Raw genomic sequence first — 26,431 nt, forward strand, 5'->3', positions numbered from 1 at the left:
TTAGTTTTGCACCTTGGAAGTTAGTTATGACCTAAGGGGATTTTTCAGTGGAGCATTAAGAATGGACTCCCAGTTGTTGGGCAGCTGCAAAGAGAACTGGAGGTGAGGAAATGGAGACCGAATAGAGAAATGTTTTATTGTCCTTCTGCTGTAATTGGTACTTAGCATGATACCCAGCACAGAGTAACGAATTTTTCCTTTAAGGTTGCAGAGTCTTGAACATATGTAAGTGATGATCATTTGTGCCAATAGAGAAGGAAAAGGTGAAGATGCAGAAAATAGATAGCTGACTATGAGAAAGGCAGGAGAAATTGAGATCTGGAAGACAGCTGGAAGGGGTTGGCCTTAGACAGGGCGAGGGTTTCCTCTTCCATTCTGAGATGAAGAGGGGATTGGTGCTGGGAGGAGTTCGGAGTTCTTGTTTGCTGGCTTCCCTTTTCTCTGTAGAGTGGCTTAGTCATTTGCCGGAAATAAGGGGAGAAATAAAGGGCTTAGAGGTTTGAGAGAATGGAGAATGAATAATGATCAGTGTAGGCAATAGGAGAGAAAGCTGGGTAAATACACCAGGATCAGTGGGCAGCATTGGGACGCAAGTGGTTTCCCAGCATTTAAGAGCTAGGTGCAGGCGTGGGGAGTGCCAGCAAGTGGACTCTGGTAGGACAGAACACTTGTCGGTCTCAGGACCCCTTTACATTCTTAATTACTGATAGCTCCAGAGAGCTTTGTTTATGTAGAATATATTTATTGATAATTACTCTATTAGAAATTAAAACTGGGATATTAAAAATGTATTTTTATATTCTCTGTAGAAGTACAGTAAAAAATCCATCATGTTAGCGTAAATAATACATTTTTACGAAAACTGTGTTTTCCAAAACGAAAGAAATTTACTGAGAAGAATGGCATGTTTTACATTTTGCAAATCTCTTTAATCTCTGGTATATTAGAAGACAGTTGGATTCTCCTGTTTCTTTTTTCAACCTGTTGCGATATGTTGTTTTTGTTCAAGTATGTGAAGAAAATTTATCCTGAAACAGAGAGGTAGTTGGAAAAGGGAGTATTTTAATAGCCCTTTCAGTAATTGTGGACGTTTTTCTTTGATACTACACCGAAACTGGGTAAGTGGTAAGTTTCTTGAAGATTAGCTAAGAGCTTAGATTCTGACGCATATCAATAGACTTTTCGTGTATTAAAATCCATTGACCTGTTCTGCTCTAGATCTATTCTGATTTATCCTGGTCATAGATCTTTTGCCTGTGCATGATTTTGTAAACTCTTGCCTTTGTTAACATCATGAGTTTTTTCAACTTTGCTGAGTTATGCAGATCTTCTAAATGTTGATGTGTTTCATTGGACAATATTGAAAAAATTACATTTGTTAATGTCACCACTGATTTCATCAGAAAAGCCTTTAAGTGTTGGGAAGCCATCAAGTTCACAGTGAGGGATACCACTTTTCTACCCTTCTGATTTTCGCTTGACAGGTGGAATTTTATCATAGGCAACAAATACTATCATTGTTTTCCTTTAGGTGACAGGTTTGCTTTGTTCAGTTTTGAGAAAATGTTTGCCAGATATGCAGGTCTGAATAATCAACCAGTTTGCTTTTCTTTGAGAGGACTATCCTACTCCATTATGTAGTAGAAGTGCTTCATATATTTCATTTCATTTCGTCGTACCAAATATTAAAAGGCCATGTACTCAAGGGGTGAGAATTAGTAAAATTGTACTTTATCAAGATATTCTTAAGAGAAACTGGCTTTTTTATTTTCCTGCAAGTGCATGGTGGTGAAGAATACAGTGACCACTGGTACATAAACTTAGCCTTCATTTATGCTAAGGTTCCAGTAGTTTTCGTCACCATTGCTTTTGTACCATCAGTGCAGGTCTGAGCACAGCGAAAAAGGGGTGGGCACATATATCTTAGTATTATTATGAAAATAAATTTTACCTTGTGGAACCTCTGAAAAGGTCTTAGGGACACCCCAGAAGTCCACATTTTGAGAATTGATGTTCAAGGCTTAAGGTTTTGTTAGGTGTGTTCAATGGAATTGAGAGACGGTAGTAAAAGATACCATAGTTAAAGATTGGACCATGGCCTCTGGCCTGGAGAGTCCTTTTACTTTCTTCCTACGTATCAACTCGTTCTGAGAGGCTGCCAGTACATGTTTGTCAACAATGCACTTATTTGAAATATGACCAGTACATGCTACATAGTCAAAAGGAACGATTTATGATGCTGAAATGAGTTTTGGGAGTGAAGAACTGTAACTTGAATACTAGATCAGCACAAAGGATTTAAGGACCAGCGTTCTTAGTCCTGCTTCTGTTAACTCATGAGGCTCACTGAGTTCTGGGAAAGTCACCTGACCTTTCTAATTCTCAGGTTTCTCACCTCCACAGTGGGATTAGTATCAATTGCGCCCACCTTTCTTAGAGTAGTTTTGATGTTCGGGTGATACCATCAGTTCCTTACGCCGGGTAACATCTTCATTTTTATACCTGTAAAGCTGCGCTTGGGGTACAGCAGATAAGTCAGTAAATATTTATTGAGTTAATGAATGAACTTAAAAAAAAAACTGTTATGAGCTGTTAGTTTTAAACATACACACAAATAGAGTTGTATAATGAATTCCTGTCTTTCCTCAACACATATAACTCTAGAAAATAAGACCATGTTTTTATAGAATTAAGATCACAACCAACAGAATTAAAATTGGGTCCTTAATACCATCAGATACTCCTCTCGTGTTCGAATATCCCCAATTGAATTAAAATAAATACATATATATGTTTTTACAGTTGGTTTATTCAAATCAAATCCACACAAAGTCCACGCATTACATTTGTTTATTATGACTCTTGGTTTCTTTTCATTGCAAACATTTTCCAGGTCCCCCACTTTTTTTACTGCATCAACTTGTTGGAGAAACTGGGGCTAGTTTTGTAAAATGTGCTCGTGTTTGATTGCTTCCCAGTGGTGTTTGGAGCTTTTTCCTCTATGCCTTACATTTCTAGTAAACTGGAAGTTAATTGTTTGATTAGATTCCGATTTAGATTTTTAGGGAGAACACTTCTAAGTGGTCTGCTGTGTACTTCCTACGTGTTTCACATAGGACGTACGTGGTATTGACGCCAAACTTGAGCAGTGGGTTCAAGTGTGGCAGCCTTATCTTTCCATTGTTCGCCGTCACACTTTCTTGTCATGGTTGTAGCATCCATTGATGATCACTGCCTGAGTGAGTGAGCTGTGGAGCTATGAGGTGCTAACTACATGTGTGGAGGTATTATTGAGGTACTATTTTGGTTACTACTAAAGTAGGGCAGTATCTTTATTTGAGCGAAGTCATCAATGACATGATATCTAAGAAGCATATAGTAACAAGCCTCCAAATTAGGGACTGTATTTTTTACATTATAATTGACGTAAAATATTTCATTAGTTGAGGTGTTCAACATAGTGATTTGATAGTTTTATACATTACAAAATGATCAAGGGACTGTATTTTTAACAGGATAATTTTATGCATAGCATGGAAAGAACTAACCTTTTTTTTCCCCTGCCACACTAGATTTAGAGTTTGTCTCTTAACAGCATGTCATATTAAAACAAATACCTTTGAACCATCTTTTTACTAAAGAGACTCTCCAGAACCATTCTGTGTCTCGATTATTATAAAAATTTGTTTAATACTAATACAGTTGATCATTACAATAAGATTCCAGATGACAAAACAGAATTTGGACACACCCTTGGAGCTCTCTTCGTAATGAGATTTAACATGTCAGCTGAAGCTACCATAATTTTGGTTTGATTGGTTCTGTTAGGAGAAAATAATTAAAGTACCTCATTTTACGTGGTTCATAATGAATCCATTTGTAGAAATTGAATTCAAACACTGGGAAACTAAAAAAAAACAATGTGAACATTTGGAAAGTGTGGGTGGTTTCTTCTTTGTGCTGTTGGATATGTCCGTCAAACTGATGCTGCAAGAGAAATACCTAATGTTTAGAACAGGGGCTGAGCGCAGGTGGTGTGTTCAGGAAATCAGTATAATCTCCGTGAACCAAAAAACTTTACAATTCTTGAAAAACTTGCAACGTTGTTGACCAAGGGACATGAAATTTTACCCAAAGGCATTAACTTACTTCTTTCTTCAATAGGAAAATAAAAAATATTTCAAGCGTAGTGAACTTGCAAAAAAAGAAGAGGAAGCATATTTTGAAAGATGTGGCTACAAGGTATGAATGCCTGCTTTTATGTTAAATTTATATTTCTGAGTTTAAATTTATACAGCTGTTGTTAAAGTGTCAAAACGATTGATCTCTGTTCAATTTATTAATGTTATACATTAGCCTATAAATGAGAAGCCATCTGGAGAGGTATGAGTTTTTGTTTTTCTTTTTTCTTTCCTTTTTCTTTTTTTTAATCTTGAATTCAGGAAAATACATGCATGACTTTTGGCTTGGAATGGTTTGGCTTTTTGTGGACAGCATGAAGTGGCTTGAGATCAAAGCTTGAATTTTTTTCTTTTTAATTAAGTCCTGGATCTGATTCTGCCTCATTTTCATCACCATCACCACCACTCCTCTCCTCACCTCTCCCAATAAAAGTCCAGTTTTAAAGGATTCAAAAGATTTTATTCATTCAACAACAGTGGCATTAGCAGTGGTATTTTCCCTGCTTTCTCCTGAATATTGTAAGCCATTGTTTTTATGTTTGCAGTGTTAATAATCCCTTTTGGCCCTAAGTACCTCTGCCTGAGATACAGTGTCATTTTTTGTAATACGGTATCACATTTCAAACACTGCTTAGTCTATTGGATAGAAAATGTGATATTGAAATATTTGTTAGAAATAAATGAGTTGTCTGGAAGACTTTGTATACTTTTGAAGCATGACTAAAATTATCTTTGAGATTACCTAGTTAATAATGTATTGGGGTTTTTATTGGGAGGGGTTAAAGGTAACGAGGTGAAGTTGTGTTTAAATTATTTTATAAGAAGGCTAAATCTAGTTGAATAATTGTTTAAACAAAGTTCAGAGGTTCTATTGAAATAATTTTGACAAATCATAAATTTGAAATCGACTTTTTGCTTGTGAAACATCAATATAAAATAATACTCTTGTGCATGTAATGGAGAAAGTTCTGGAAATTAATTTTATCTGGCATAGCATTTCTAGAAAGAAGCATGAGGAATGAAAATGGTATGTATATGCATTTGCTTTCTTTTGGTACTTTTGGGAGAGGGCAAGTGTTAAAAATGTAGTATTTCTGATAGGCTTCTAAAATATGAAAGTTTGTATTTTGATATTTTCCATAGGTACATTGATTTCATTTGCTTCTAGTTTAGGAAATTAAGATATGTTTTATGTAAATAACCATCAAATAGATATTCAGAAAGAAGAATTCTCATCTTTTGTTTGCCCAGCATTATCTAAACTCACACTTGAACTAGAATAAGAATCACTTAACCATGGGTTTTAGTCTGCTGACTTGTTGCTTTCCCAGATCCCTGAATTTGATTGTTTTCAACTTTCTGATAAGGTAGGAAAATAATTTAAACAGTGACGGTTTTGCTTTGTTTAGATTGCTTCCGTGATAACGGCAGTACTTTCTTGCTTATATAGAGGAAAGCACTGAAGCAAAATCATTACTGTAAAGGTACTGCTTGTAACATTGAGTCCAGCTGACAGAATGTCTTAGATCTTTTCCTTAAAGCTAGTCACTGCCATTCTATAATTGAAAATGCTTTTTATCCTGAGATTTTGGGAGCAATATCTGTTTTTATGCTTAAAAAGAAAGCACAGGGTTTTCTATCTAAAGCCTTTTTAATATTTCCTTCTTGGTAGTAATGAAAATACAGCATGTGTTACTTTTATTCCTTTATAAAAACCAGTTACCGTTTTTTTTTAGGGCTTGATGCTGATTTGGTCTGTGAAAATATGAAAGTTTAGTTTTTTTACCTAAATTTTCTGTTACCACTGTTAACACTGATTAACATAATCTTTAACCTATAGAATCATAAATTATATCATTTTAACCATATAGCCTTTCTTAACTGAATGTGAGTTTTTCCTTAATGTTGATCTTTTTTGTTTTTTGATCTTCTTTTGGCATCTGAGATTTGTCTTATGGTTCAGATGGAAAACCATGTTTCAGTATCTTTTTTACAGACCACACAGTGGGACTTATAAATTGCTGAACTCAGTTTTCGTAAACTGTGACTTGGGCAGCAGACTCAAGAAAATATATGAAGAAATTTTTTTCTCTGCAGGTTCATATGAGCAAGAATGTCCACTCTGTTCTTTGTGTACTATGAGTAGAGAGGTGCTGGTTTTCATTATTTCCCCACAAGGTTCGCAGCTCAGTTTGTGGGCAAGTTCTGTGTAGCGTCGGAAAGTTTTCTGCACGTCCAGCAGTGATTCCTGTGCACTTGGAAAAACACCTTTCAAAAATCAGGAGAGGAAAGAGCTGGAGCTTGAGGCTTCACAGGTTTTTGTTAGAGAGCAGTTCCTTTCTTTGGTCTTCATTTTAAACCCAGAGCAAGGATCAAATAACCCTGTAAGATGATTTTCTCAAAGAGGAGAAGAGCAAGCTGATTGTTTCTAAGAAGAAAGTAAAAATCTTGGAGTCTAGGGAGAAAATGAGTCTAAATTTCAGCCTTTTAAAGTTTTTGATTGTGGAAACCATTATACTTCTGTAGCAAGAATGCTGTCTCCTGGGTGCATGCTCTCTGCTTGGGTGTCCCTGAGCTCTCACAAGCATGTACATCAATTATGAGCTCTTTGCTCAGAGGAACATTTAGAAAACCTTCCATATTTAAAACATGTTTAATTTCAGTGAATACCTAATGTATAGAATGATAAATGTTAAACCATATTATATTTTTAAAGGAGAATTTCGTTTCTTTTGGCTATTAATGTAGATACAGCCAAAAGAGGAGGACCAGAAACCATTAACTTCATCGAATCCAGTATTAGAACTTGAACTGGCAGAAGAAAAATTACCCATGACTCTTTCTAGGCAAGAGGTAAGTTTTTATATGAATGTTTTGTGGGAAAAAAAGAAAAATCTCCACAGCAGTTGCATTTATCTCTGGTTCTTTCCAATAACTTTTGTCATTATTTCCCATATAAAATGACTTAACTGGCCAGCTGCACAGTGTTCTAGTTCAGTTTTCTTCATGAGGTTCTAAATTAATCTCTGCTTTTCTTGGTAGTGTTGTCGAATATCTTATGTCTTAAGTTGTTTTTAAAGAATGTATCATTCTGAACTTTAAAAACTAAACACATTCTAAGTAAGTATAATTAAATGCATATATTCTAAATAACTGTACTTGATAAGTTGTCTAAATTATTTAAAATAATATAAATTATGTATTAAGAGGAAGTAAGTTAGTGTTTTGTAACTTACTTCCTCTTAATACATCTTTCTAAGTCAAAATACAGAGATCTGTATGATTCTTTATGACTGCATAATTTCCCATATTTTAAAAACTACTTTATTATTTTTAAAATCAATTCTGTGCTAATGGTCATTTAGGTTGCCTCAGCATTTCCCTATTTTAGATCACACTAAGATGAACACCCTCATACAGATGTCAGTGCATGTGTAATAATGTATGATTACTTTCCTTTGGAAAATTTTCTAGAGACATGGTTTCTGGAGTCTGTTCTAAAGACTAAAGACTATAGACATGCCTGAGGCTCTGGATACGTATTACCAGAGAGCCCTGCAGACTTGTTATAGCAGTTCATACTCTCAGCTGTAGTATTTGCCCATACCCTGGTCAGTATCAACTATTAAATTCCTTCAGCAATAACACCAACAACAAAATTTTAAGATATTCCTGTGAAAAAAGAATTCAGACTGTACACAGGGTACATAACGAAATTAACTTTGAGCAAAAGGAAACTCAGAGGAAAGGAGGGCTGATTCCAGAAGCTGTGTGTGAAAATTAGGTGAAGGACTTTTGAATACTTGGCCTGAAATGAATATTTGAAATTTTTAAAAAGAGCCATTGACCACAGTTCTAATTTTGAAAAAGCATTGAATATTCTCTGTCGTTCATAAAGAAGGACTGAGATAACTGAGAGAGGTAGCTTTTCATTTATTTTGAGAAGCATAACATATCTGTCCAAAAATGGGATGGGCTGTTTCATGAAGGGGTGTGACTTTTGTCATTTGTCAGACAGGGACCAGGAGAAGGTGTTTTTGAGGTCATTTCTGCATGGATTGGAGATAGCACTAGACGACCTCTTAAGTTTTTTTAATACCGAGTTTCAGTTAATCCAGTGGGAGCCCTGCCAGTGGTTTCTAAGTGTGATACTATTTACGTTCCCAGATAAAGTTCTTGGTATTTTTAAAATTACAACTTATTTTCTTAATTATAATTCTCGTTTGTCCTTTTTATGAAATACCACATGTATACAAAGAGTGTGTAAAACATGTGCGATATAGTGGATAATTACAAAACAAACACTTGTATGACGATGGCCGAAGTCAAGGAGGAGTATTATCAGCCCCTCAGAAGCCCTGCACGTCCCCCTCCCTCCATTTGTAACTCACTTTCTCTTCTGAGGGACTAGTTTTTGGTTTAGTGTAGTATTGCAGTGCCGACTCATGGCTATCTATGGTCGTTGACTTATCGCTGACTCCAGGCTTGGTTTTATTTTATTTTTTTCTCTTTATAAATGTTATCACTCCCTCCCATTGTAATGTTTTTCTTATGTATTCTACTACACAGATTGGTCCTTTCTGAAACACTCGCCAAATGACCTAATGACCCAATAAACCATTAGGGTTATTTAAGGTGTGACAATAATTCAGTATATCTGTTAAATGGAAACTAAAGAAAAAAGAAGTATAACTTACTTTTTTTTTTTTTTTTTTTTTTTTTATAACTTACTTTTTGCATCTACTTTTCACTTACCAAAATAAGTGTTTGGTCTCCTAAAATAGGAATTACTATTACTAATGTCATAGGGAATTACTATTGTTGTTTGATGTATTTTTTTTAATAGGTTATCAGGAGATTAAGAGAAAGAGGAGAACCAATCAGACTCTTTGGAGAAACTGATTATGATGCTTTTCAACGTTTAAGAAAAATAGAGATCCTCACACCGGAAGTTAACAAGGTAAGAAGTCAGAACAAAGCTAGAAGAATGTCATTGTACCATATAAATGAGAATAGTATGGACTTCGACAGAGCTCGACTAATTGCATTACTATAGAGAAAAAAGGAAAAATAAAGTTGCCAGATTACTGCTGCTGAATGTAAATTTTCTTTTTTTTTTTTTTAACTTTTGTGTGTGCGTGAGTTTATTTTTTTTTACTTATTATTTTTCAGTATGTATTTATTTATTTTTGGCTGCATCAGGTCTTACTTGCGGCACTCGAGGTCTAGTTGTGGTGCACGGGCTCAGTAGTTGCGGCGTGTGGGCTTAGTTGCCCTGTGACATGTGGGAATCTTAGTTCCCCTGCCAGGGATCGAACCTGTGTCCCCTGCATTGGAAGGTGGATTCTTAACCCCTGGACCACCAGGGAAGTCCCAGGTTTTCTTTAATTTTCTTTTAAAAAGCACACATCTTGGGCATGCAGTTAGTGCATTTTGACAAATACATGCAAGTGTGTAGCCACTACCCTTATGAAGATATAGAGTATTTTCATCATACACACATGAAAGTTCCCCAGCACTCCTTGGCCAGTCCCCGGGTTCTTCTTCCTCCACTCCTGGGCAACCACCTTGTTAAATTCTATCCCCATCAGTGAATTTAGAGGATATGTCTGGCTTCTTTTGCTCAGTGTGATATTTTGTAGATTCATCCATGTTATTGTGGATGTTGGTAGTTTGTTCCTTTACATTGCTGATGATATTCAGCTGTATGAATATATCAGAATATGTTTCTAGCTTTGGGCTGTTATGAATAAAACTGCTGTGAACATTCTTACACAGATCTTTTTTGGATCTGTGTTATTCCTCTTGGGTAAATATGTTTTTATCTCTCTGGTAAATGCTTAGAAGTGGAATTGCTATATAGTAAGAGTAAATGTATGCTCAACTTTTTGGGAAATGCCAAATATTTCCAGTGTCTCATCAGTGTTTGTTATTGTTAGTCTTTTAAATTTTAACCATTCTCTTGTATTGTGGTAGTATCTCATTGTGGTTCTATTCACAATTCCCTGATAACTAAAGATTATGAGCATCTTTTCATAGACTTATTGGCCATATCTTTCTCTATGCAGTGTGTCTTTTGTTCATGTTTCAGTTGGGTTGTTTGTCTTTTTATTTTTGAGTTATAGCAGTTCTTTATGTGTATTCTGGATTCTTTGTCAGATATACAGATTCATGTTTTGTGTCTATTTTTTCCTGGTCTAGGCCTTACATGTTCTCTTAATGGTGCCTTTTCATGGGCAGGACTTCCAAATTTTGATGAAGTTCGCTTTATGGTTATTGCTTTTGGTGTTTTGCTTAAGAAATCTTTGCTTACCCTAAGGTCTTAAAGAGATGGTATTTTCTTCTAAAACTTTAATAGTTATAGCTTTACTTTTAGGACTCTAATCTTGTTTTATGGCTCAGCTTATGGTCTGTCTTGGTGAATATTCCATGGACTCTTGAAAAGAGTATGTTTCATGCTTTGGATAAATGTCAATTACAGTGCTGGTGTTCAGATCTTCTGTGGCCTTATTAACTTATTTACTTGCTCATTCAGTGAGAGACAGGTGTGGTTATCTGTGGCTGTGTAACAAACCACCCCAAAACTTACAACTTAAAACAATTCATTATTATAAAATCTTTCTCAGTCATCTATGATGGTAACAAACCACCCTGAAACCTAGTAACCTAAGGTAATTTGTCATTCTCCCTCACAGTTCTGTGGTTCGATTGGGCTAATTAAGCTGGGCAGTTTTTTGCTTGGGGTCTTGCATGTGATGCAGTCAGGTGAGGGCTGTGACTGAGGTCATCTGAGGGCTCCCTGGACTGGCCTTCTAACTTAGAATGCTGCCTTAAAGGTGCAGCTGCTTTGTACCAGGTGTCAGCATTTCCTGCCTTTTTAAGGCTGAGTAATACTCCATTGTATATATGGACCCCATTTTGTTTATCCATTCACCCTCGATGGACATGTAGGTTGCTTCTACCTTTTGGCTATTGTGAATAATCCTGCTATGGACACAAGTACATAAATATCTGTTCGAGTCCCTGCTTTCACTTCTTTTGCATATATTCCCAGAAGTGGAATTGCTAGATCATATCGTGATTCTGTGTCTAACTTTTTTTTTAAAGCATAATAAATTTAAAAATTTTTCTTCATTTATATTATTAATGTGCACAGCAATTTGTTTTTCTTTATTCTCAGTCCTGTCTAAACTTTCCTAACTTAAATTCTTGGAAAGAGTAAGTGGTTTTGTAATGCTTCATTTCACCAATATTTGTTTCTCTTCTATCTCCTGAGTCGCTTTCCTTATCAAAAGATAGTCTAAAATGCTAATGTGAACTATTCAGTTTTTGTTAGCTGATTTAATTTTTCTACTGCTCATTTCATTACTTGAAAAATCTTTTAGCTTTTAATATTAATTTATTACAACCTGCTGTATTCTAATCTTATTCAAGCCTGTCCCAAATACTGGAGTTTCTTATGTACTTGTTAAAAACTGAGGTATAATTCACATATAACATTAATTTCAGGTGTACAGCATAATGATTTTATATGGTCACCACAATAATCCCGTTAATATTCATCACCATACAGAGCTCCAACACAATTTTTTTTTCTTGTGATGAGGACTTTTTATTTAGAGATTACTCTCTTGAGTAACTTTGAAATATGCAATACAGTATTATTAACTTTAGTCACCATGCTGTACATTATATCCCTGTGATTTATTTATTTTATAAATAACTGGAGCAGTCTAAAAGTTCATAAATTTGAACACATTCTGAAGCTCTACATTTTTACTCCCCTCCCTCCACGTTTTATTTTTCTGATACCACATTTTACGTCTTTTTTTTTTTTTTAAATAAATTTATTTATTTATTTATTTATTATTTATTTTTGGCTGTGTTGGGTCTTCGTTTCTGTGCGAGGGCTTTCTCCAGTTGTGGCGAGTGGGGGCCACTCTTCATCACGGTGCGCGGGCCTCTCACTGTCGCGGCCTCTCCCGTTGCGGAGCACAGGCTCCAGACGCGCAGGCTCAGTTGTTGTGGCACACGGGCCCAGTTGCTCCGCGGCATGTGGGATCTTCCCAGACCAGGGCTCGAACCCGTGTCCCCCGCACTGGCAGGCGGACTCTCAACCACTGCGCCACCAGGGAAGCCCACATTTTACGTCTTTATGTCTTGTGTAGCCCTTAACTAATTATTAGAGTTGTTTTTACTACTTTTGTCTTTTAATCTTCATACTAGCTTTATGAGTGATTAATTCACTACTTTTACTATATATTTACCTTTACCAGTGAGATACATACTTTCATATGTTTTCTTGTTATTAATTAGTGCCGTTTCTTGCCAGCTTAAAGAAGTCCCTTTAACATTTCTTATAAGGCTGGTTTAGTGCTGATGAACTCCTTTAGCTTTTGCTTCTCTGGAAACTGTTGCTCCTTCAATTCTGAATGATAATTCTGCCGGGTAGAGTGTTCTTGGAAGTTTGTTCTTTTAGCACTTTGAATATATTGTGCCACTCCCTCCTGGTCTGCAAAATTTCTGCTGAAAAAATCTCCTGATAGTCTTATGGGGGGAGCAGTTTCCCTTGTACAAAACAAGCTGTTTTTCTCTTGCTGCTTTTAAGATGCTCTCCTTCTTTAACTTTGGGGTTTTTTTTTTAATTGAAGTATAGTTGTTTTACAGTATTATGTTAATTTCAGGTATAGAGCATAGTGATTCAGGTTTTTGCAGATTATATTCCATTATAGGTTATTACAAGATATTGGGTATAATTCCCTGTGCTATACAGTGTATCCTTGTTGCTTATCTATTTTAAATGTAATAGTTTGTATCTGTTACTCCCATACCCCTAATTTGTCCCTCTCTCCTTTCCTTTTCCCCTTGGTAACCACAAGTTTGTTTTCGATATCTGTCTGTTTCTGTTTTGCATATACTTTCATTTGTATTATTTTTTAGTTTCCACATATGGGTGATATCATACAGTATTTGTCTTTCTCGGTCTGACTTATTTCACTAAGCATAATACTCTCCAGGTCCGTCCATGTTGTTGCAAATGGCAGAATTTCATTCTTTTTTTATGGCTGAGTAATATTCCTCTGTGTGTGTGTGTGTGTGTCTGTGTCTGTGTGTGTGTGTGTGTGTATATGTGTATGTGTGTCACATCTTCTTAATCCAGTCGCCTGTTGGGCACTTGGGTTGCTTCCTTGTCTTGGCTATCATAAATAGTGCTGCTGTGACCATTGGGGTGCATGTATCTTTTTGAATTTAATATTTTCATTTTTTCTGGGTATATACCCAGGAGTGGGATTGCTGGATCATATGGTAGTTCTGTTTTTAGTTTAAGGGACCTGAATACTGTTTTCCGTAGTGGCTATCTCAATTTTCATTCCTACCAACAGTGTATGAGGGGTCCCTTTTCTCCACATCCTCTGCAACTTTTGTTTTGTAGACTTTTCGATGATTGCCATTCTGACAGGTGTGAGGTGATACCTCATTGTGGTTTTGATTTGCATTTCTCTAATAATTAGTGATGTGGAGCATGTTTTCATGTGCCTGTTAGCCATCTGCATGTCTTCTCTGGAGAAATGTCTGTTCAGGTCTTCTGACCATTTTTGGATTGGGTTGTTTTTTGATATTGAGTTGTATGAGCTGTTTGTATATTTTGGATATTAACCCCTTGTGGGTCACATCATTTATAAATATTTTCTCCCATTCAGTAGGTTGTCTTTTTGTTTCGTTGGTGGTTTCCTTGCTGTGCAAAAGCTTTCAAGCTTAATCACGTCCCATTTGTTTGGTTTTGCTTTTATTTCTTTTGCCCTAAAGACTGATTAAAGAGAGTATTACTATGATTTATGTCAAAGAGCGCTCCGCCTGTGTTGTATTGTAGGAGTTGTCTTTAACTTTTGACATTTAATTATAATATGTCTTGGTGTGGGTGTGTTTAACTTTTTCAGATACTGCCATACCGTTCTCCACAGCAGCTGTACCATTTTACATTTCCAGCAGTGCTCTAGGGTTCTGTTTCTCCATATCCTAGCCAAGTTATTATTTTCTGTTTTCTGCTGATAATATTCATCCTAATGGTTGTGAAGTGGTATCTCTTTGTGGTTTGATTTGCATTTCCTTAATGACCAGTGATGTTGAGCATCTTTTCATTTACCTACTGGCCGTTCGTATGTCATCTGTTAAAGTCCTTTGCCCATTTTAAATCAGGTTGTTTTCTGTTTTGTTAGTTAACTCTAAGAGTTTTATAGTTTTAGCTCTTACATTTAGGTCTTTGATCCATTTTGAGTTAATTTTTGTATGTGGTACATGCCAAGGGTCTAGCTTTAAGGCTTCCATTTTTACCAAGTGGTCACCAACTGGAAGTGAATAGAATATGGAATTTGCTGGTTTGTTAGAAACATAGTGAAATCCTAGGATATGGTTGAGACCCTGGTTTTATACTGTTGACATTTCCAAATGTTTTGGGAGTTCAAAGTATCAGTAGTTGCAGTTGTTAGACATTTTCAGTGAACCCGGAAAATGGGTTGGGGACCAGTGGAGACCTGGTCACTTTCACTAGGGCCTCATTAGAAAATTACAGTGTTAATGCCTATTCTTACTTGGATTTGTCACTCGTATGTTTTATTTTTCTGACCATCAGATTACCTATTGTGTGTACATTCTTTTAAATTTAAATATGTTCATAAGAATTGACTTTGCATGGACAGTGGTGATAGCTGTATAATAAATTGAAATATTATTTGAGTTTCTTTGTGGAGAAAAAGGTGGATTATACTCATTATTAGAGAAGAAATCAGAAGTGAAACATCAGTGAAATTTCATACCAGATGTAACTTTTTACCTTTCCTCAGGGATTGAGGAATGATCTGAAAGCAGCTTTGGATAAGATTGATCAGCAGTACCTGAATGAACTTGTGGGTGGCCAAGAACCTGGAGAGGAAGACACCCAGAATGATTTGAAAGTTCATGAAGAAAACACCACAATTGAAGAGTTAGAGGTGATCCCTCCCCCACCTTCCCTGATTCCCCGTCACGCCTTTCATTCCCTGCAGCAGGTGGTTGAGCTCCTCAGACGGTTCAGTGTACAGCGTGCTGGCGTCTTTGGTCACCACAAAGGCCCTTCTTCTGTTCCGTGCCTTTTGTTTATTCACTCCCTTTTTTCTCATTTCCTATACACATTCCCCTACTTCCTGCCTTCAAAAGTATTCATTCTGATATGTTTGATGTGTATCCTTTGATTTGTTGATGGTCTTGTAGAACCAGTAGTGTTTTGTCTGCATGTGTTTTGGTATATACATACATGATATTTTACTGTGAAATTCTTCATTCTGTTCACTTTTTTTTCCACTTAGAACTGTGTTAAGTTCCGTCCTTGATACCTTTTGTACGTCTAAACTTTTGATTTTAACTGTTAACGTAGCATTTCATACACTGTGGCATTCACTGCCTTTTACTTTTTGTTCGCCATAATGACAGACAGTGAGATTGCTCCCAGCTCCCTGTTACCACAGACAGCTTTGTGACAGACAATCTTGCACATGACCCCTCTGGAGCAGGAGCAGGATTGCTTCTGATACATGTTTAACTGGTCTGAGTACTGCCAAATTGCTCTCTGTAACGGGTTTGCCAGTCTCCACCCTCCACCAGCACTGTGTGAGTGTCTTGTATCCCCGCGTCCCTGCCAACACTTGGCAGTATCTTGCTTTCTTATTTTTGCCAGTGTGTCGAATGTAGAGTGATATATGTAATCTTATTTAAAAGTTGTATTATCTAAATATCTAGCATGAGCAAAAATAATATGACTTAGTTTAAAGTTCTTAATGGTTAATAAAACATAGTTATTTTTTCTGTCACCTTTCATTCCTGGCTCTTAACCCACATTGCATGCTGTGAGTGAGATTGTAGTTAAGGAAGATGTCGTTTTAATTATACCTCGACCCCCTAAATTTTACTGCAATAATTGGTGTGAGCAACCAGTTCTGGACATTCTTTTCCTTTTTCCTTCGTTTCAGACAACTTCGGAGATAGTCACATACTATACAATTTATCCATTTAACGTGTACAATTCAGTGGTTTTTAATATATTCACAGGTTGCTACAACCATCGTCACAATCTAATTTTAGAGCATTTTGTTCCCCTAAAAAGAAACCTCATGTTCATTAGCAGTCACTCCCTTTACTCCCTCTTTGAGTCATAAAAGATAACATGCTCTCTAAGTTTAAATGACACATTGTCTTTTTTTTTTTTTTAAATCTATCTAGAAATTCCATCAGGGTTTTAAATCAAAATTGGACCATACGTATAGGTAATAAGGAGCCATGTTTAGTCTGGTGTTGATAATGTATGTATTCCCCTGTTGCTCTTGACTAATGAACAGAAGCATTCTTTTTCTTCAGGCACTGGGAGAGTCTTTAGGAAAAGGTGATGATCATAAAGACATGGACATCATTACCAAATTCCTTAAGGTATGTACTTTTTGGCTCGGAAAGGAGGACACGTTTTCTTTAGTTAAGAACTGGTCTTACTTGTTTTTTTTTTTGTTTTTTTTTTGGTTTTTCATTTTTGAATTGTTTAAGAGTTAAAGACTGGAAAGGGAAATCCTCCCTAAACATTTCTGCACGTACGGTGTTTATGATATTGCTATGTGCTTGGATATAGAGGTTAAACAAAGAAAATGTATATTTACTTTCTTCATAGCACTTGTAAGGCTGACTTATTAATGTAAATACACTGAAAAGAATCATAGCAGTGGAATGAACAAGAAGTTTTAAGGATTAAAAAATTTATTTTAAACACTCTGGGAAGGAGTGCAATAAGGAGAAGCTTTTCTGAGAGATGATGACAGTAAGGAATGGAAGGAGGTGGGAAGACGTTGACAGGGAAAAAAGCACTCGAGTAACCTTTCAGAGACTTGCGATTAGCTCATTCATTTCTTCCCGGAATTCCTCTCTTCAGTGGTTTAGGTAGAGTATGTGCAAATCCCAGATTCCTTTTAACATTTATTCACAAATTATTTGTGTTCAGAACAAGAGATATAAATGCAAGAAGTGCTTTTACTTGTATTTACAGTTTAAATACAACACAATTAGTCATCAAGATTCTCAATCCGTTGAGGATTTGGCATGGAATTAGCTAGGGCGTGGTGGGATCTAGCATGAACTAGAATTTCCTCTTTGAGTGACAGCCTCTCCCTATGTAGGACATGCATGGGTAACACCGCTAGGGGAGTATGGCCTCCTCAGCCTTCAGTGTTTACCTGCCTCTGGGAAGGATGCTCTTTGTGCAGTTTAACTCAGGGGGCACCTGGGTAGTTTTCTGGGGCAGGGTGGGGGCTGGTCATAGTTTCTTTTATTTTCGTTCGTTTTTTCCTTCCTTCTCCTTTGGTCAGGCACTTTAGAGGGAATTTTTAATTGAATTGTGGTCTCTACTGCAAAAGTAGAAAGTCCAAATACTACAACATCATCCTTGGAAGATTGATTAAATATCACAGCACATATGGCATTATGGCTGATGAGTCTAGGTAGGTTGAATTTTATGTAATAGAAATACAAGTACAAGTTTATTTCTGACCATAATTCAAAAAGAGTCATGTACCAAAATGTTCATTGCAGCTCTATTTACAATAGCCAGGACATGGAAGCAACCTAAGTGTCCATCATCGGATAAATGGATAAAGAAGATGTGGCACATATATACAGTGGAATATTACTCAGCCATAAAAAGAAACGAAATTGAGTTATTTGTAGTGAGGTGGATGGAGTTAGAGTCTGTCATACAGAGTGAAGTAAGTCAGAAAGAGAAAAACAAATACAGTATGGTAACACATATATATGGAATCTAAGGGGAAAAAAAGTCATGAAGAACCTAGTGGCAAGATGGGAATAAAGACACAGACCTACTAGAGAATGGACTTGAGGATATGGGGAGGGGGAAGGGTAAGCTGTGACAAAGTGAGAGAGTGGCATGGACATATATACACTACCAAGCGTAAAATAGCTAGCTAGTGGGAAGCAGCCGCATAGCACAGGGAGATCAGCTCGGTGCTTTGTGACCACCTAGAGGGGTGGGATAGGGAGGGTGGGAGGGAGGGAGATGCAAGAGGGAAGAGAGATGGGAACATATGTATATGTATAACTGATTCACTTTGTTATAAAGTAGAAACTAACACACCATTGTAAAGCAATTATACTCCAATAAAGATGTTAAAAAAAAAAAGTTCTGTCAGGCAGTTGCCTGTGAAATTTGATAGCTCTTTCAGGGGAAATGGATCCCATCTGAGCTGGGAGAGGTGTAGAATAGGGAAGTCTGTGACTTGCCAAAGGTACTACATTAAAACATACGTGACGCACTAAGCAGAGATAGTTCATTAGTTACATATTGGTTGGTGTTTTAGTCGGTCAAGACATTTACTCTAAGGATGAGTGTATACCATTTTGTGCATCAGAGAACTTTTAAACTTACAGAACCACTGGGTGGCATTGTAGTCTAAATTTACCCTTTTTTCCACAGTTTCTTCTTGGTGTTTGGGCTAAGGAGCTGAATGCCAGAGAGGATTATGTGAAGCGCAGCGTACAGGGTAAACTGAACAGTGCTACTCAGAAACAGACCGAGTCCTATCTCAGACCCCTTTTCAGAAAGCTACGGAAAAGGGTGAGGTTTCGCAAAAAATGCTTTTGTTAACTGATTTTTAAAAAATAGAATATATGAAGTTAGAATAAATGCAGTCTGTAACTACACACTGTAGCTTCCAAAATTTAGTTATGCTTTTTTTCTTTTCCAGAATCTTCCTGCCGATATTAAAGAATCCATAACAGATATCATTAAATTCATGTTGCAGAGGGAATATGTGAAGGTACATTACCATGCTGTGCATCAGAATTATGTTTATGAGCATTCCTAGGTTGTGTACATAATATGTTCATTTTGTGTGGGAGTATTTTAATAGAAGATTTAAGAATAAATGTGAAATGAATTAGTAGTAAAAAAAAAAAAAACAACTTTCATTTGCTAATATATTGTCAGCTTTATTGTTAGGCATGAATAATAAAGTTTCAGACCACACTGTATTTTTTAGTCATTTTTAAGGAAGGTGTAAAGATTCTTCACGAACTGGATATAGGCAGCGTTCATTTCATGAATGGGATTGAATTTCAGAGTTTTTAGATTGTTGATTATGGCTTGGAACAAATTTTCCCGTAGAAGCAGTGTTATGTAGATTAGTTTCCCAGGCCAGCTATAAAAACCTACTTAATCCATAATATAGCTGAACCATTGTACTAATGAGACAGTGGAATTTAACCGCCCTTTATGCTGGTTTCTCTGAGAAAATGTTCTAAGTAAGGCTGCCAGAATTTCTCTCTCCCATTTCAGTACTGCAACAATAGCAAAGCCCAGGAGGGGAGACTCTTCCCCTGCTGCAGTGCCTTTATTCCTGAACGGACTCTGGGGCCAGGTGGCAGAGGAGAGAGCTCTGGTGTCCACGTGCTCCTTGGGTAGAGTTTAGAAAGGAGGTGGAAGGCCATCAGTCAGTGTGGCGAACAAGAAGAGAAGGGCCTCTTGCACCACTAATGGGATCGGAAGTGCACCCCTGCTCGTGGGCCATCAGCCGAGTGTGAGGAGGGAGGCTTCCAGTGGCTGTGCCTCCCAAGAGAGGAGGAGTGGGGGGTTCCGTGCAGTATCTCCAGTGACGGTTCCAGAGCCTCGATGGGGCTCTGCCAGAAAAGTGGGGGTGCGTTGCTTATTCCTGTGCTCTGAGTGTCTGTCCTCAGAAGGGACTGTGGGTGATCCTGGGTGACTGGAGGTCTCCTTGATGAGAGCCTCATGCTAATGGGCTAAAGTAGTGTTTTTAATCCCTCTAGATGAGAGCCTGTTGGTTAGTCAAAGAAAGCGTTTCTGCTTTATGAGTTTTATTTTTGGATAGTTTCTATGAGTTGCCTGGAGCTTACCAGGGATGATTGCATTGGGATCGATGGATAAGGTCACCATCAGTGCAGAAGGAATTCACGGCACTTGCCTACTAGAGGCGATGCCTTCCCTCTTGTTACTTTTCTCATTCTCGTATATGAGAAGCTGGTGAAAGTTTATTTTATATAAAGTACAGAAAGAACTAAAACTTAATATTAGGACAGTCTTCTTTGGAAATTTGGGGAAACTGAATATTGGAAATTTTATCAGTTAATATCCAGTATTAAACTTTACACACACAAGTATCAGTGATTTAAAAAAATGTGTATATGCTGTTTTAAAATTCCATATATCAGTCTCATAGTTGTTTGATTTTTATTTTTTTATTTTTTTATTTTTTGTTTTTTGTTTTTTTAAATTCTTATTTATTTATTTATTTTTTTTTGGCTGTGTTGGGTCTTCGTTTCTGTGCGAGGGCTTTCTCTAGTTGCGGCAAGCGGGGGCCAGTCTTCATCGCAGTGCGCGGGCCTCTCACTATCGCGGCCTCTCTTGTTGCGGAGCACAGGCTCCAGACGCGCAGGCTCAGTAATTGTGGCTCACGGGCCTAGTTGCTCCGTGGCATGTGGGATCTTCCCAGACCGGGGCTCGAACCCGTGTGCCCTGCATTGGCAGGCAGATTCTCAACCACTGCGCCACCAGGGAAGCCCAGTTGTTTGATTTTTAAATAAAGATCTCTTTGAGGCCTGGCTGTGTAAGCCTCTCTGAAACCGTTGGGGTCTTTTAGAGTTTACTTGCTTTCTGTTTTGTCCCCCACCCCAGCCCAGGTAGCCAGGCTTGGTTTAGAAAAAGAGCCATTTTTCTTCATTGCTTTCTCTCTTCTCATTTTGTCGCTTTTAAGGTTCTTGGCAGGTGGGAGGTTTGGGGGGCCAAAGTGAAATGATCTCATCCTTTAGCTATTTGGCTCGAGGGCCAGTATTTAATCTCTGTTTACACATCTGCTATGGGCCCGAAGTGATGTCCCAGCACACAGAGCCCACACTGCTTTCAGAGGTCTGCACTGCTGTGCAGGGAGTAGTTGTAGTTTCAGGTTGGATTATGAAAAACTAGTTAGCCTCTGTCTTCTCTGTGACCACCTAGGGAGAAGACTAGGTCTAACGGAAACTCAGACTAGAGTTTTCGTCAGTGCATCAAATTACCTGCCTGGTAATTCCAGATCTGAAATGTATTAATAACTTCCAGTGCACCAGGGCTTCAAAGGAATGTTTTGTCTTTTTACTCACTGGGTTAGCGTTGGTTTCTGTTTTTCCACAGACATTTGTGGTCCTAGGTAAGCACGCCAGTCACCCCATATTTTAGTTTCTTTTGTTCGAATAATGGGAATGGTAATATTTTCAACACGCCCAAGAGATGGATGAAAATTTCATCACGAAGGGCTGTGAAATACTAAATGAAAATGTGGACCAGCAGAATATTTCTGCCTTCCTGATCTCTTCTTCAACTCTCTTTTTAGGCTAATGATGCTTATCTTCAGATGGCCATTGGAAATGCCCCTTGGCCCATTGGTGTCACTATGGTGGGCATCCATGCCAGAACTGGTAGGGAAAAGATTTTTTCCAAGCACGTTGCACATGTTTTAAATGATGAGACGCAGCGGAAATATATTCAGGTAAGCAGTTTGGAGGGCAAAGTGCTCTGGAGGTTAACATTCCCCGGTTCTCAAACTAAGTTTTGAGAGGAGGAGAATTATAGTGATAGGATATAGCATAATAGGATGCAAGTCCACTCTTTATGTAAGTAGTACTTGTATTTAAGACACCTTGCACTGTACTGTAAAATAGAAACCTTTTAGGTTTCATATATGATGTAAGACAGGGTGAAGTGTTGTGCTTTAATTACCTCAGTAGTGAAATAAAACTATTGCTGTTCGCTTTGGGAGTTTACTAAAGAATGACGAATTTAGAGTATTTTGCAATAATTCACATTTTGTTACTTTCAAGGTAGATTAACATCTAGGCTAAAAAGGTATGAATGGTAAACATATGGCTAGTAAATATTTTTAAATAATTTATAACAACACTTCGGTACACAAATAGATTTAAAGTATTTATAGTTTATTTTCTTAAAGTTATACCTGCCTCACATAAACCTGGTTACACTGCTATTGGGTTAAACTTTTGTTTTTAGTGGGAAAAAACCCTCAACTGTAATCTAGCTTTTGCCAAGGTGTCAAAAATCCCAGGTTGTGTCTGTATAATGACTTTTGCTGGACGTTAACTCTAAAGCTTGAAGATGAAACTCTGAAAGTTTATTTAAAGTGTAAGATTCACTTAAAATGCCGCAAGTGCTTTCAGAATTTGTGCCAGACAGCAGTCACTATCATGTTCATGGATTATCTTTTTATTTCATTTCAATTCCAAGTGCTAAAGGTTATTTTGTGTCATGCTTTGTACCTTATTCATACATATTAGCATTTTAAGATATGATTTCAACCTGACCCCCTAATGTGAACTGTAGAACTTACAGAGTTCAAATATACTTGTGGAAATTCAAAACATTTCCATTTTCTTAATAACCACCATTGACCGTATCGAAGGCAAAAAGCTTTTAGTTGGGGAAAAAAAAAAGGTGGTTTGGCTTTAATAGAAAACAGCTGCCAGTGATTAAATTTGCTAATTGTGTTCAGCTGTACCATGGCCAAAGCTATAGTGTGTATAAGAGTTCATATAATTAGATAAATTGTCTTAAAGACAACACCTTCTTTAGACAATGGTATGATTACCATCATCTTATAAACTGATTTTTCTGTTTAAAAATATGCCTAGTATTTTAAAGACTTCTGGTTTATTTTGGAAGCTATACAGGACCTATCCTCCCTCCATTTTTCTTCCTTTTTAACTCTTCTCTTCCCATTAAAATGTTTTTCCCCCTTTTTCCCAAGGTGATTGGGGAAAATTGGCAAACATACTGTATCTGAACTTTAGGAAGGTGTTTGACCTAAATCCAATAATATTCTTGTGTACAGATGTAAATATGATAAAATAATCAGGTGATTTCAGCTTGTTGAGTGAAAGAAGCCATGCATACTAAATAATGGATCCATGTCTGTTTGGGTGCATGCTAGGGACATGCCATGGGGCTCTTAGTGACCTCAATACTGTCCTATTCAACAATTTTAATGACCAGTTTGGATGACTGTACTGAGAGGTATATTTATCAGATTAACAGACAGTAAGAACAGAAGGGATAGGGTGTGCGTTCAGGTGGAAAAGAAATTTGCATTCCAGAAGTTCTTGACAGACTGCAGAAAAAAGCAGATTCTAAAAATATAATATTTAGCAATGATGACCGTAAAGAAATTTGGAAGTCTTAACTCAGTTAGACTTCTAACAAGTCAAGTTAGACTTGAGCGAACAGTTTGAGCGATGTATATGAGGAAGAATTAGGGAATTTAAGTACAATAACAGCAGTACAGTATGGCTACTGGAAAGTCTAATGATAGCTTATGCTACATTATTAGATGTAATAATGTAGTATAAGTTCCACAAGGCAAGAGCATAGTTCACTGTCGTATCCGCAGAGTCTGGAATAGTACTCATGGTGGGTGCTCAGTAAATATTTGCCGAATGAATGAATACTCTAGAGGACGAGAGAGGTGAAAGTCTTCCTTTTTTTTTTTCTAGTCCTTGAGAAAGGAGACTCTTGGTGGGGGTCTGGGTAACTATAGATAATGAGAGAACTTTCTGGTGGAAGAGGGATTAAACTTGTCCCATACAGTTAAGGACCAGGTAAGGTATAGGAATGAAGGCTCATTTCTAATCAGTGTAAGGAAAGGATTCTTTCTTTTTTTAATCTTTTTATTTTGAAACAATGAGAGATGGGTAAGAGGTTGCAAAAATAGTACAAAGAAGCTTTTTAACAGGCAGAATTGCCCCAAAATAGGAGTAGGGCTGCTTTAGAAGATATGGGGGAGATCCCTACCACTTGATGTGTGCAAACATCCAGTTAACTGTTGCCCTTTCTGGTCTGTTGATTTCTCTGACACTTCTCTGCCGTTTTCCCTGGAGGCCATTGCTTAAACCTGAGGTTGCAAACTCACACAGCCAGGATAGTCGGGTAGCAGGTGAGCTGAGTGTTAAGAAGCCCCTGACCCTCGGGCTCTCTTTACTTTTCCTTTTTCATGTAGCCACAGGTAGAAGCGGTATTTTCATTTTCCTCTCAGCTCTGTGATAAGAACGGTGGACAGTTGATTACCAATGTTGTGTTAGTTTAACTATACTCCAATATAAAATAAAAACCTTAAAAAGTGGACAGCGCAAGCACAGTGTGAAGTGTCAGCTGAGTCTTAGCCTCAGCGTTACTGGAGTCACTTCAGCTCATTGTTACCGTGTAGGAATATGGTGCTAGTGTTGTTCCATCTTCCTTTATTTTTTAGTGAGATAACTAGAATCCTTAATTTTTTTAAAAAGCATATGCTCCTATTTTTAAAATATTGACAATAACAAAAACAAAAAATTAGCATTGTGTGAGGCCAAATAAAGTACCAGTTTTTGATCTGTCTTAAAATAAACCCAAAGTGCAGCTCAAGGCAGAATGCTGCCACCCCCATGTTAGCGTTTTACGAAATTCTTGATTACAATTAACTGAGTGATTTCCTAAGCTGTCTTTTAAATCTCTCTCCTCTTATTTTGGTATTTGGGTGAGGTTGAGTTGAATTATTCCTACAAAGGGACAGTTTAAATATATTATTTGAAGTTTAAGTCAGGAAGTGACACACTTAAAGGATCAGGTAGTAAATATTTTAGGCTTTGGGCTTCATAGGTCTCCGCTACAACTCTTCAACCCTGCAGCTGTGTGAAAGCAGCCAGTGGCCGTGTTCCAGTAAAACTCCATTTATAAAAGGGGCGAGTGGCCCGTGGGCCGTAGTTTGCTGACCCCTGGTAAATGTATAAACCCAAACCTTTTCTACGTTAAGATATTTGCTGAGGAGGTAATAGTGAAAGTCATTTAATAGGGTAATTTTTCTTTTTCTTCTTTTAATTTTTTTTTAACATCTTTATTGGAGTATAATTGCTTTACAATGGTGTATTAGTTTCTGCTGTATAACAAAGTGAATCAGCTATATGTATACATATATCCCCATATCTCTTCCCTCTTGTGTCTCCCTCCCACCCTCTCTATCCCACCCCTCGAGGGGGGACACAAAGCACCAAGCTGATCTCCCTGTGCTATGCAGCTGCTTCCCACTAGCTATCTATTTTACATTTGGTAGTGTATATATGTCCATGCCACTCTCTCACTTTGTCCCAGCTTACCCTTCCCCCTCCCCGTGTCCTCAAGTCCATTCTCTACGTCTACGTCTTTATTCCTGTCCTGCCCCTACATTTTTCAGAACCATTTTTTTTTTTTTTTAAGATTCCAAATATATGTGTTAGCATATGGTATTTGTTTTTCTCTTTCTGACTTACTTCACTCTGTATGACAGTCTCTAGGTCCATCCACCTCACTGCAAATAACTCAGTTTCATTTCTTTTTATGGCTGAGTAGTATTCCATTGTATATATGTGCCACATCTTCTTTATCCATTCATCTGTCGATGGACACTTAGGTTGCTTCTGTGTCCTGGCTATTGTAAATAGTTCTGCAATGAACATTGTGGTACATGAATTTTTGAATTATGGTTTTCTCAGGGTATATGCCCAGTAGTGGGATAGCTGGGTCATTTGGTAGTTCTATTTTTAGTTTTTTTTTTTAAATTTTTATTTATTTATTTAATTTATTTTTTAGCTGTGTTGGGTCTTCGTTTCTGTGCGAGGGCTTTCTCTAGTTGTGGCAAGCGGGAGCCACTCTTCATCGCGGTGCGCGGGCCTCTCACTATCGCGGCCTCTCCTGTTGCAGAGCACAGGCTCCAGTCTTGCAGGCACAGTAGTTGTGGCTCACAGGCTCAGTTGCTCCGCGGCATGTGGGATCCTCCCAGACCAGGGCTCGAACCCGTGTCCCCTGCATTGGCAGGCAGATTCTCAACCACTGCGCCACCAGGGAAGCCCCATCTTAACCATTTTTAAGTGTACAGTTCATCAGTTAGACTTTAAAAAAATTTATTTATTTATTTATTTATTTATTTATTTATTTATTTATTTATTTATTTATTTATTTATTTTTGGCTGTGTTGGGTCTTCGTTTCTGTGCGAGGGCTTTCTCCAGTTGCGGCAAGCGGGGGCCACTCTTCACCGTGGTGTGCGGGCCTCTCACTATCGCGGCCTCTCTTGTTGCGGAGCACAGGCTCCAGACGCGCAGGCTCAGTAGTTGTGGCTCACGGGCCTAGTTGCTCCGCGGCATGTGGGATCTTCCCAGACCA

The 26,431-nt window shown here is 37.6% G+C and overlaps 1 protein-coding gene across 3 annotated transcripts in view; it reads left to right on the forward strand.

The window, feature by feature from the left end:
• The window catches only part of PRPF18 (pre-mRNA processing factor 18), a 54,426-nt gene that overhangs the window by 9,853 nt on the left and 18,142 nt on the right, over positions 1 to 26,431 (forward strand). For 2 of the 3 annotated variants that reach the window (XR_011076054.1, XM_068561704.1), the window contains exons 2-10: positions 4,165 to 4,242; positions 4,357 to 4,383; positions 6,930 to 7,034; positions 9,028 to 9,141; positions 15,023 to 15,169; positions 16,569 to 16,637; positions 18,682 to 18,822; positions 18,953 to 19,024; positions 21,587 to 21,742. Coding sequence is in view for 2 of the 3 variants with exons in the window: in XM_068561704.1 (XP_068417805.1) it covers positions 4,165 to 4,242; positions 4,357 to 4,383; positions 6,930 to 7,034; positions 9,028 to 9,141; positions 15,023 to 15,169; positions 16,569 to 16,637; positions 18,682 to 18,822; positions 18,953 to 19,024; positions 21,587 to 21,742 (909 nt within the window). In the remaining variant the exon portion in view is untranslated. The remainder of the gene's footprint in view (positions 1 to 4,164; positions 4,243 to 4,356; positions 4,384 to 6,929; positions 7,035 to 9,027; positions 9,142 to 15,022; positions 15,170 to 16,568; positions 16,638 to 18,681; positions 18,823 to 18,952; positions 19,025 to 21,586; positions 21,743 to 26,431) is intronic. The other variant, XM_068561714.1, reaches the window with a different exon arrangement.

The sequence above is a fragment of the Eschrichtius robustus genome, chromosome 1 (assembly GCF_028021215.1).
Source record: "Eschrichtius robustus isolate mEscRob2 chromosome 1, mEscRob2.pri, whole genome shotgun sequence".
NCBI classification, from domain to species: Eukaryota; Metazoa; Chordata; class Mammalia; order Artiodactyla; family Eschrichtiidae; genus Eschrichtius; species Eschrichtius robustus.